Source organism: Macrosteles quadrilineatus, unplaced genomic scaffold (assembly GCF_028750875.1).
Source record: "Macrosteles quadrilineatus isolate MER2022 unplaced genomic scaffold, UCM_ALF_1.0 Scaffold_5__1_contigs__length_97177068, whole genome shotgun sequence".
NCBI classification, from domain to species: Eukaryota; Metazoa; Arthropoda; class Insecta; order Hemiptera; family Cicadellidae; genus Macrosteles; species Macrosteles quadrilineatus.
This window is the reverse complement of record NW_026542598.1, coordinates 65776090-65789003: the sequence shown is the minus strand read 5'-3', so window position 1 is coordinate 65789003 and position 12914 is coordinate 65776090. Positions and strand designations below refer to the sequence as shown.

The window sequence follows — 12914 nt, the reverse complement described above, 5'->3', positions numbered from 1 at the left end:
CTTTTCAGTTTCGAACCTAAAAGCTATTTACTGACATTAAATATCCAACTGGCAACATTGTAATTACCAGTCGAGCACTATCACTCAGCTAATTATAAAAATAACTACCAATCAATAACATTAAAACCCCAAAAAAGTCCCAGTTTCATATTTAATTACACATTTACTTAATACGAAATATTCTAGATACTTAAATTCCAATTCTTGGAGTTCACCAACCTGTGGAAAATCTGTTTTACGAGCGCTTCGGAAAGTCAATAAAATGCAACGGTCAGTGCAATCAACAGCGAAATCACAGTTATTAACCGATTTCCAGTAAATACAAAGAGTCAACAAACTCGGTTATTGCAGATAGCGATCCGTGACTAACAAAGTACACTTGGGTGAGTAATGTTAATGTTGATAAGCAGGGTATTTCAAGTTTGCGAGGTTGGTAGTGGCGCAGTGTTGGTCGCGGCTAGACGCTCTGTCTGACCATTGTACGTTTGATCGTGCTCCCGTCGAGAGATCCCAGTGCTGTAAAGATGAGGGAAATCGTACATCTTCAGGCCGGCCAGTGCGGAAACCAGATTGGAGCTAAGGTAAGGTTTTTTAATGTTTAAATTCTATTGTATTTTTGGATAAAATTAATTTTCAACAAACGAGGTTTTGACGATTTTACGTAAATGATATGATAAGCAAACTAAGTGTATTTCTTATCACGCAATTTGCCTACAACGGGTCACAACGAGTTTTGAATTCAAATCCCAACGGTCCTGCAAAATTGTTCCGCAGTCTGAGATTGATTTGCGAAAATATTGCTGCTTATTGTATTTTTGACGTAATGCCTTACAAATTTATTTATTTTTTTACTATATATAAAATAGTCCAACCATTTATTTTAAACCGTTTAGCATAGTTTTTTATTTTAAGCATATTTAAAACATGAAATGTTTTGTGTAGCAAATTTTGGAAATAATAATATTCGGGTGGTTGTAGATTAACATTATGTCGTACAAAATCCTAGTATGCCTACAAACCAATCACTTTCCTGTTTACAGTTTCCAAACCAACACTATATATACCTACTATAGATAGAATTAACAATTTTACTATAAGAAGAAACGTTAGTAACCTAATTATATTTTATAGGCAATAGATTAAATAAAAAATAAATCAAATATAAAAAAAAACTTTAATAAACAATGTTCGTTTAGTGTTCATAAAAATATTACACAAGATTATCTAAATTTAATACCGTAATGATTGTAAAAGTTTTTTTCACGATTTTTTATATTTTATATTTAACTTCTTAGATTTTTTATTTGATAGTATTTCATTGTAACACAGGTATCAATCTGTAATCGCACAAAGTTTAATTTTCACAATGTTAATTAGATAATAAATACCTTGTTTCTGAACATAAATAATATGTACAGTAGGCATTTGTATGTGTTCTTTGCACTGTTCTTTATATTGATGAGCGTATTTTTCCTTTTATAAGAAAAAAATTTAAAAATAAAAATCAGGTGACAAAAATCTGTAAAATTAAATTATTTTTTTAAGTAGCTCATGACACGTTTATGGATTTTATACCTAAATGTCTACATGTTAGCTGTTGTCAACATTTTCCACTTTTAATATTTCTTAATTTATTATATTATGGTTTAGGCCTACATACGATCCCATTTTTGAACACGAATAAACTATTTTAAAACATTTTGTAAGTACTTCTATTTTAGAATTTTTGAGCAGTCAAATTATGTAACAAAATTTTTAACTATAATTAATTAATTTATTAACTATATAATTTTTAACTACGGTATAGGCTATGTTTGTTCGTTCCACAGTTAATGTTTTTGCAAGCCATATAAACAAAATAGATCATTTTAAATTAATACGAGTGTAAAAAGGAATCTTAAGTTCGTAACACATATTTTATTCTTTAAACTTTATATACCGTAGTCGTATATACGTCATGTACTGTATTAGTTTCAGTTAAAAAACATTTAAAAATAAATATCAGTTTCCAAATCTAGTATACCTAAATAATATGTTAAATTTTTATTATAAACAAATTTTGTTGTATTATAAATTTTTACACATTCGACTGTGTTATAATTAAACGACTGTTCATAGACGAGAGTGAAATAAGAATACTTTTAAAATATGTAACAACATCGATATTACAAGTAACTTAGATAGGTACATAATACACTTCAATATACTGCACAGCTAATAAATAGTCCTCTATTTTTATACATAATTGATATTTAGACTGGTTTTTAATTTAACCAATATACCTCTTAGGCCTGCATATTAAAACCTTTAAAAAATAAATAATACTTTAAACACTTTTTGTTTAATGATTTTTTTCAATAGAAAATTTTTTATTTAATAATTTCTATACTAATTGTTTAAACTAAATGTCTACTCGGGTAGTAAAAATCCATTATACTTGCATTGTTTAGTTTATTTCTGTGTAGACTTGTGTAAAATAAACCACTAAAATATTGACATACAGGTTTGAACACCGATTGTTTGTTTTACAATATTGAAGTTAACAAAAATGTTAAATTATTCAAGTCCCCTCATAGAATTAATTTTACTGAATAACTTCTTGACCAGCATCTTACGTGTTATTAAATTACATAACAAAAAATATACGTCTAATAACACTAGTAATAATATTTACACTTATACTGTTGAATCACAAGACGGTAAGGTAAATACATATGAAAGATGTATTTAAGATGACCACTTACTATCTTTCATATGTATTTACCGTCTTGTGATTCAACAGTATAAGTGTAAATATATTATTACTAGTGTTATTAGACGTATAATTTGTTAATTTTAATTAAAACAGATTTTTATTATTAAAATATTAGAATTGACAACCGAACTAACAAAAAAGTGATTTGTGGAATAATACAGTAATTTGTTTAACGTTTTTAAAATCGGATCCCAAAACTCATGAACAAAACTATCAAACGAGCTATGTCTGTTTATCAGTCTGTCAGTAATATACATCTCGAAATCCAGCTGGAGGATTTTGACTAAATTTTGTATTTCGCTACACAACTCATTTGAAAATAAAAAAAACTCTATGGGTTGCGAAGTAACTATGTTGGTTGAAAAATATAGTATGGAAAAAGTAATGAAAATACTAGTAACCAGTGTTTTTAAGAAGCCATCCACAGTATATTAGCAAACTACTAAATATAGTACAAAGGGGACAGTTGTAACTATTGAGCAAAGATTACACTAAAGATTACTCGATATAGGGGGAAATAGTTCTGATCAAATGCTGATTATTTTACTTGGCTCTCTCCCTCCTAAACGTAATCCTCGAGGTACTAAGGCCATTTATTGTTAGCAAAGTTTGGGTTAGGAGTGAAATAAATGATAAAAAATATTATATTTATTTCATGAAAATTATAATTTAAACAACCATTTAGGCTACAATCACCTATGCAAAATTAAGTGTTTAAGGTTCTTTAGAAAATAATAATGGAAATTATTTAAAAAGACAGAGGTAGGTCAGACACCTCCGCAAAACTTATTGTTTGTAAAAAATGACGTTGTATGAAATATAAATTACCAACAATTCTAACTGATTGTCCTATAGTTTATCGTTTATCCTACAGGTTTAGGGGCTACAGTTTATAAAAATAAGCACGCCAAATCGGGTAAACACACCGTAGTTTTATGTCTAATATTTTCAAAATGTACAATAACAAAAGTCATTTTAACATTTTAAACTTGTAGCATATTCTATACAGACAAAAACTGAAATCTATGAAAATCCGGCGTAACTTTGAAGAGATAGTGAGAGATACCGTGTTTTCGAGTCAGTTAAAGGGCAGGGTTATCAGAGTCCAGCGAAGGGAAGGGCGGTATCAGTGACCGGAAGTGGTGGTGTTGTGGACGGAAGGAAGTGATAAGGTTTCCACCAGCTTGCCGCCGCCACTGCCACATGGATCACGTCACCGTCCCCGAGTTGTAGGGGTTCACCAGGCCCGGGTGTGCTCTATGTGCTGGACGTGAGTAATGGTGTTTTGGAAGTCGACGATTTATTCGTCAGAAAGGAAACATTGTGGTTAGGCGAGGGTGTTACTAAACAGATAAGCAGACGTCTGACAAAACAGAAAAACATTGTGGGCGATCAGCTTTTTTTACTCAGCACTAAATTTACCAATTCTTTATCATTAACTTTACTTTTTTTAACCAACGCCCCTCAAAGCACTCAAAGAGTATATTGCATGATGGCTATGAATGCAGCAACGCGTGGAATGTTGTGAGATGTTTTGTAGCTTTACTGACTATCTTTGTTGATAACTTTCTTTAAAAAAAAAAAAAAAACGAATTGCAGCGTGTTCATTTAGAAAAGTCTAAATGACTTGCACACCAACGTCTTCAATCAATCCAAAACTACTGATTTTTCTCAGAGTCTGTGTAGGTACTATTAATTGGTGTTCAAGAGTTCAAAGGTTCAAGTGAGCAATTAGCACTGTGACAACACATGTTGATGCTGCCGAGTTTTATTATTGTTGGAATACTAACCTTAAACAATGTTGATTTTTTCACGATATATAAAATAGGCCATGCAATAAAGAGTATACCCCATAAGTAAAAACCTGTAAATTCAGAAAATACTAGTCCCAATAACAATCAGTTACCAAATTCAATCACTTTGTGACAATTTAAATTTTTTATGTCAGGCAATTTGTCATAGTAGAGCGGTTTCTTTAATTGCCTAAAATGATAAATAGGACCTATTTGTTGCGGCTTCTAACACTTTCCTAACCGGTTAAATTGTCGAGACTTTGTGCCATGTTACCGTTATAGAAGTACCTAATGAGAACTCCTATTGGAGTCCCCCAGGGAGCTATTCTAGGCTATAATTTACCCAACAAGCTATTCAAAACCGCTTTGCTCCTCAGGTGACAAGCTGGACACGATTCTCTATATCAATTACCCTAGACGGTAGCTAGGTTTCAATTGCGATGCCACTGGTGTAGTGGACTCCAGACTTCGGACCCTAGAAGGCACTCAGTCTCCTTGACACCTGATGGTAATAATTGTAACATCTGTCTCTGTCCGCTCACCACTTCAAGCCACACACGCTCGCTGTTGATAACCAACTGGTCAGCACATCTCCGTATATGCGTTGATGGACCATGGATACTGATTTGGCATCGCGTAGGCCTATATGGGGCTTCACTGCAGATTTGGCTTTGCTAATTATAGTGTGAACCAGGAAAGTGTGAAATTATAATCTATGTTTTGCCTCTTGCGCTAGTTTATTGGAAGACCAAATAAAGTAGCATGTGTAGTTTAGAGTCGGTAGTACCCATCTATACATCAATATGGTAGTATCACAATGTTCAAGTTCACAAAGTTTTTCAAAGCCTATTTTACGGTGGGCATTAAACATCTCACGTTTTGCTCGCAAGCCCATTTTCTCCTCGTCTCCGGGCACATGTAGAGCATTGACACTCCATCTTCAGAGGTGTCTAGACTTCAATTCCACCACGCAGGCACGTCGCCGCCTCCATCGCCGGTACGTAGCACGTAGTCGTCGGCCCGGCACGTACCTGAGACGTAGGCACAACACGTAGCCACGCATGGCATATCGCGTCGCGCCGGTCAAACTTTATGGCAGAGGCAATAATCTTCCCGTTGTTGTTTATTGCTCTGAGCCGACCGTGCGAGAGCTCATACGTTAAGGTTATTGTTGGTCTAGTGGAGAAAGTAATTCTGTTTGAAAACCCCAATAGGACAATCACTATCTTCTGAACGAACCTACATGCGAATTTCGCTTGAAAGGAAATGGAGTCCCAATAATATGCTGACGTACTAGTTGAAAAAAAAACATCAGATGTCCAAGTATGAAAGAGGCATACTTCTCTTGAGAACCTGCTACAACAGGAAGAAAATAGGTAACAAACACAAGTTCTCACCCGACGAAGGGATTTCAAATTCATAGGAGATAGGACCGAAAGACTAAAATAAAGTGTGACTTGCAATCCTTGTCTTCCTGAATAATAGATGTCTTCCAGAATAGATCGATGACGTGTCTTGATCGTGATGTTTCACTCAGTGTCAGTAGGTGATATTTCATCAGGACTGTTCTTGGACTTTGTCCTCCTCATACTCAGTAGATTCCTACCGCGAGAAGAAGATCAATGTTACCAGACCAGATTTATGGTACTGGAGGAAACTCTAAGCTTTGACGAATTAGGAACATGGATATAAAAGTACACATGCAGTGGATGAAGTTTTCTTTGTAGAAAGGCGAGGCCCAAGAGGATAGTACATTTGATCAAATCCTACATGCAGCCACCTGGATTTGTAAGGAATATAATCCCCTTCCCCACCAGTAATACCAGAGATATTTTCCTCTCGAGCTCTGACATAGAAGCAATTGGCCATCAGCAAATCCCAACTAGCTGTCAAGAAAGACATCGTCCACAGCCAATAGCTCGCTAATAAGATTCGTTTCTTCCACCGGCAAACTATAAACTTAAGCAATAAGGATCTAAGAAAATTCGCAATTGGTTGGCGAAAATCGATTACCACCCTATCAAAGTTGATTACACAGCGGTTCATGTCATAGACCATTAGATGGCAAGGGCAAGAAACCACAGTTTAATCTAGCCGAGCCGGTTCCGAAGCTGTAAACTCCCGGAGTTAACCTACAATCAGGCAGTCATTCACCCCAAAGCAGTTCCGAGAGTTGTTAGGTGGCGTGGAACTAAACAAACTGATTGGACAAGGGCAGATACAGCAGACTACGGAGCGATAACATCTTACACCACGAACTAATCTGTTTCTATAACTGTAATCTAAATTCAACATGCACACGCTGTTCCAACATAAACCGGAATGTGCAATTTGCAATCTCAAGTTGATATCGCTTGTCAGTCGTTCTGTGGAGTAATTAAATCCAACTGTTTGGCGTGTACAAGGCTGATAGTTACTTTAGATTCAGATCAATCAAGTTTGATATTGTACAAGTATCCATGCAGTCGTTTGATCCTAAACTGATTCCTCTCAATTTAATGCTTCTCTGAGAACGCCAAGTAGTAGTAGTACCTATCATTTGCTGCTGTCCCCTGATAAATAACAACTTTTCAAGCACTCTTTTGGCTGTGGGAAAGTGTCCAATAATAAGAAAATCTGAGATATCCACTAACATTTTATTGCTATGTCATAACGTCTGTGGGGAGCTATAAAGTTGATTTCTTCCGTTGATGGAGAGTGACCAGTCATGAACTCTGGACAATTGTCCCTCATAAATCTTGAGTTCCCACGGAATGTCCGAGCAAAGTGTCGGGGTCAACCCAGCTTCCAGCGGCAACATGATGGATGAGGCCGACACCGGCAAAACTCTGATACAATCTTTAATTATTGGTGATGAAAATATCCAAAAAGTCACTAGAGTTGGCTTCATGAGTTGGATCTCAGCTCATTTTCTGCTCCGGCTGTACTCTGAAATTTTTACACTACTCAACATGTTTAGCAGAATTGTTGAAAGTATGTCAACCTCTCTTTTGATTTTCTCCCCAATATGCTACGTTGTTTTTTATTAGGAAACTTTAGTCAGAATCCTTTTCTTTGACTATTCGTTTAAAAATATAAATTTTTGTTGCTCCTAAATTTAAAATGTTTTTAGTATGTAGTGTTTGTGTGTCTGTATACGCATGTGTATGGGGGATTTAAAGCTAGAACTTATACTTTAAGTCCGATTTTCATTACTATTCTGAAGTACGAAGTCTATTATATGCTTCTTTTATTTGTTTATGATTTTGAATTTTTTTTAGTAGTTTGCCGATAAAATCACAGAAAAAGACACAAATCGAAAAAAAAATGCTCATACGATTTTGTTTGAAAATACAGTAGTCCCGATTCTAGATTTTACTACAGTACTTTATACAGTTGTATAGATTTTGTGATAGTACAATGGATAACTGTACAACTAGCGGAAAACTATTAAACAGCTTGAAAGACGAAACAGATATGAACATTCAACACTTTAAAGATCCAATATTGCAATATTTAATTTGCCTGTGTTAAGTCACTAAGCCAAGAGAGTCAAAGTCCAGGAAACTCAGCTCTCAATACTCTGATTCGTCAGCGTGAGTTGAGTGTTGACTGTTGGCCAGTGTGACACATTCCGTAGTCATCAAGATAAGACAAACTTCAACCTTGAACAGCTTCGTCCCCTCCTAATAAAATACTTAGGAATCATTAGCTAATTGTGAAATTCATTGCTAATTACTAAGTATTTCTTAACACGTTTGAGCAAATCTGTGATACTGACCTATTATAGACTGCTACGGAAATCTCAATGGTCAGTCTTAAGTTCAGGAACTATGTTTTTTTACGTTTTAAGGTCTCCTTAAGTAAAAAAACTCCTTTTGGTAAAAGTGTGGTTTTTGCATGTGTGTGAGTGTCTCTATGCATGGCGATTAAGATTTTTTTATGAACCATGTCAACCGTAAAAAATAACATTCACTACGACCCTTTTGCAAACCATTGAAAGGTAAATGTGGCTGGAAGGGGATCAAAGATGTTTAAATCTCAAATTTCTAGTACTGCATTTTGCTAGTTACAAATAAAACATAATTTACAGTAAAAAATACATTGTTTAGAAACTTCCGTGTGGGATTAAGCGTAAACAAAATTGTTATTGTGTCAAATTACCTTAAAAATATTTGTTTCTTAGAAACAATTAGTAAAGAAGACAAACACCTTCTGCAAATATGTTTTTAATCACTACACTCGCGTTGAAGTGGAAATAATTCTCTATAATCTTCTCAAGGTTTTTAGTCCAACTGGAGCAAAATTAAACTTAAGTACACCATCAGTTTAAACACTGTAATCTATTGACTGACTCAAGTGTTTAGAACCTGTTTGTGTGGACGAATTAATTGTTGTTTAGTATTGTAATTATACACTAGTATCTTTGGCAAGTAGGTTCAGTCAGTGAAGGTACTTTTAGGAGCATTTGTCTTGGACTATGTCGACTGATGAGGCGAAAGACGCGATAGTCCAGGCGCTAAACGGGTTGAGTATGCACTGAAAGTCTGACAAAATTTGACTTTTGATTATTGTTGGGGACATCTAGTAGATGAAAAAAATCGATGATGTCGCATTTCTAGGGTGGTCACAACTCTGGGGGGAGGGGGGGAAGTTGCGCGGGCCATCGGTTTACGTTTCCGCGTCTAACTCACAAACGGTTAATGATAGAAAGGTGAATTAAGCGTTTATCTACGCCTAAATATATTGTCTTTTAAAAAGGTTATTACAACTTTTCTTCTATCTCTTATACTTTAGGCGCTAATCAACATTTATTGCAAAGAATAAAATTTAAAAATACTTTAAAATGAAATATCGGAAATATTGCACTTGTTTAGGGCATGTTACAAACTATTTATGGTTAGAAAAACTAACAAGAAGTACAACAACACCAAGTTTAAAGAAATCCGTGCAAAAACAACAGAGCTACGTTGATTTCAGTAAGAGTAAACGTGGAAAATTCGTAGTAGTATCGAGGCGCGCATGGACGGTACGTAGCCCACAGTCAATATAGGTTTGATGTTGTAAGTAACTATGGGAAAGCTGAATTTTTCTATGCTGTTAGAACATGTTGAGATGATCATTTTCCCAAAAGTCCCCACTCCTACCCCTTTGTGCTTTCCTCTACCCTCCCCCCTTTTAGATAAATTTACAGTCTCTTAGAAATTAAGCTATAACTTTAAAACGGGTAAGGATAATAACGCAATCTTTTATTCATCATTTTGCGTTACGATATTCTACAAAAAGTGTATTTACGATGGTATCCTAAATATTCATAGTTAAAAAATATCATAAACATAAAAAAATATTTTTTACAGATTAATTTATGAAACTTTTTTTGTAGATTTTTTATACGAGGTCGCACAACAAAATGTTTGATACAAAATTTGGGGGGCATAGTTTACATTTTAAAATGATACTTAGTTATTAACAGTTTGTTTGCATATAGTGGTTATAGATAGTACAGTATATTGATTTTACAGGACTCTGGCTTTTTTGTGCACAACAATGAAAAAAATTACGTATATTATGGTTTTTGTATTTGAATTTGCCGCTTTATATAGATTATATTAACGTTATGTAGCTCATTCAGTACATATACAGACTGTAGTGGATACATATGAATGAATATCGTGCATTTGCTGCTGTACGCCAGAGCCTCATTTCATTATAGGGTGTCTCACCTAAAGTGAACCAATAGATAACTGTTTTATTATGAGATAATAGAGTTAACTTCTTATGGGACACTACCCTTTATTTTAAGATGTTTTTTTAGTGGTTTCGAATTTTAAAAATATGTTCGCCATTTTCCAATATGGCTGACAACATTGTTAGTCCTATGGAATACCCTGTATTTTATGACTGTTTTAGAATGTAAACGCACAATTTTTAGACCTTTTTATTCTTGACATTTTTCTCCAAAGCTACTTGTTTAGGAGTTACATCGAAAAAGAAATGGTTTGTGAGTACATCCTGCATCCTGTAGCTTATAAACGAGTAAGTTTAAGAGCCGAAATATAAAGAATAAACAAGTTTTCAAATTACATCTACATAAAAAAACCATAAAATAAATTGTTGCAATATCAAAGTAAGCTAGCATTTTTGAAAATGGTGGCCATTTTTAAAACAACAAAATCAGTATTTTTTAACGTATTTTATATATTTTTTTGAGCGAGGACTTATATGTGACTTATTTATTCTTTGCACTTTCTCTCTCAACTTACTCGTTTATGAGCTACAGGATGCCGAATGTACACCACAAGCCTTTCTTTTAGATATAACACCCTGTAACTCCTAAATGGGGTAGGTTTAGAGAAAAAATGTCACGAATAAAAAAATTGCTTTTAAATTCTAAAGAATACTAAAATACAGCGTATTCCATAAGAAATAACAAAGTTGTTGGCCATATTGGAAAATGGTGGATATATATTTTTTATTCGTAACCATCCCTAAAAACATTATTTACAAATTCACGAATAAAAAGTTAACTCTATATGGAAAATAAAATTTATGTATGTTCACTATGTAATCTCAAACGGATGAAACGTGTACCCTTTTATAGCAGAATGTCCAATTAAAAAAAAGATGCGTCAATTTTGGTCTGACAAGTTATATTTAAATGAATATGAGTTTTTTTGAATTTTTAAATGGCAAAGATTGGCGGGCACTTGGAAATTATCTTAAAGAGGCGTGGAGTAAAGGGTGGGAATTGATAATGGAGTATAATTATTAAATTTAAGAATTGAGATATCAATAAAAAAATTGGAAAAATCTATATATAAAGGCAAAAGTACCCATGAACTTTTGAGAAAACTACAAGTCACACCCCCATAAACCATATACTTAAAATGTTCGTCTTGACGAGAAACCTTGCGCATAAATTGCCCTTTAAGGTCTTAGTTGCTTTCCAAAGGGAACTTTCCATATACTTAATGTTAAAAATACCTCAGCTGTTCTTATTTGTATGTTATTCTTTCAATTATTTATTACCTTAATAAAATCTGGTGTGATTATTTGTTTGTAATGCTGTAGGCCTATTCTGTTTTGTTTATTTCGTCTTAACTTAACCAATCAATAGTTTTTTATAATACTTTGAAGTCAAACGGGTTGAAGCCCGTGGGTAACAGCTAGTCTATGTAATTTAAAAAAATTATAAAATATTGTTTGTTCAGTATCTATCAAAGCAAATTATATAAGTAACAGGTTTGTTTTATGAACTGTTTGTAGAAAAATTCAGATTCTCAGTATGTTACATTTAAATTTTATTATTCATTCAATTGATATCTGATCTATTAGTATGTAGTGCTATTTGTGTATGTTCTGTAGTGGAAATCAGTTTATTTTATGAATAATTGTATGCGATTCATGGAATTTTTTTAAAATGTTTTAAAATATTTTAAAATCAGTGTGTCTAACACAAAACAGACGGTCTTTGACCATTGTTCTTTGCATTTAAATAAAAAAAAACACTGTATTGATATTTTATTACAATGAACACATTTTCTTCTTCTTCTTCTTCAGAAATCTATAATAATTCTTTTTAAATATTTATTCATCTAATAATTCTTTTTGTAGATTATCGTAACGCAAAATGATTAATAAAATATTGCATTATTATCCTTACCCGTTTTAAAGTTATAGCTTAATTGCTAAGAGGCTGTAAATTTATCTAAAAAGGGGGGTTAGAGGAAAGCACAAGGGGGGAGGAGTGTTGACTTTCGGGAAAATGATAATCTCAACATGGTCTAACAGCATAGAAAAATTCAGCTTTCCCATAGTTACTTACAACATCAAACCTATATTGACTGTGGGCTACGTACCGTCCATGCGCGCCTCGATACTACTACGAATTTTCCACGTTTACTCTTACTGAAATCAACGTAGCTCTGTTGTTTTTTCACGGATTTCTTTAAACTTGGTGTTGTTGTACTTCTTGTTAGTTTTTCTAACCATAAATAGTTTGTAACATGCCCTAAACAAGTGCAATATTTCCGATATTTCATTTTAAAGTATTTTTAAATTTTATTCTTTGCAATAAATGTTGATTAGCGCCTAAAGTATAGGAGATAGAAGAAAAGTTGTAATAACCTTTTTAAAAGACAATATATTTAGGCGTAGATAGACGCTTAATTCACCTTTCTATCATTAACCGTTTGTGAGTTAGACGCGGAAACGTAAACCGATGACCCGCGCAACTTCCCCCCCTCCCCCCAGAGTTGTGACCACCCTAGAAATGCGACATCATAGATTTTTTTCATCTACTAGATGTCCCCAACAATAATCAAAAGTCAAATTTTGTCAGACTTTCAGTGCATACTCAACCCGTTTAGCGCCTGGACTACGACGGA

General features: G+C 33.8%; 1 protein-coding gene across 1 annotated transcript in view; it reads left to right on the top strand.

The window, feature by feature from the left end:
• Nucleotides 1-450: 450 nt before the first annotated feature.
• LOC128994055 (tubulin beta chain-like) overlaps nucleotides 451-12914 on the top strand; it is a 37420-nt gene continuing 24956 nt past the window's right edge. The window contains exon 1 of the mRNA XM_054418271.1: nucleotides 451-581. Coding sequence (XP_054274246.1) covers nucleotides 525-581 — 57 coding nt within the window. The 5' untranslated portion in view covers nucleotides 451-524. The remainder of the gene's footprint in view (nucleotides 582-12914) is intronic.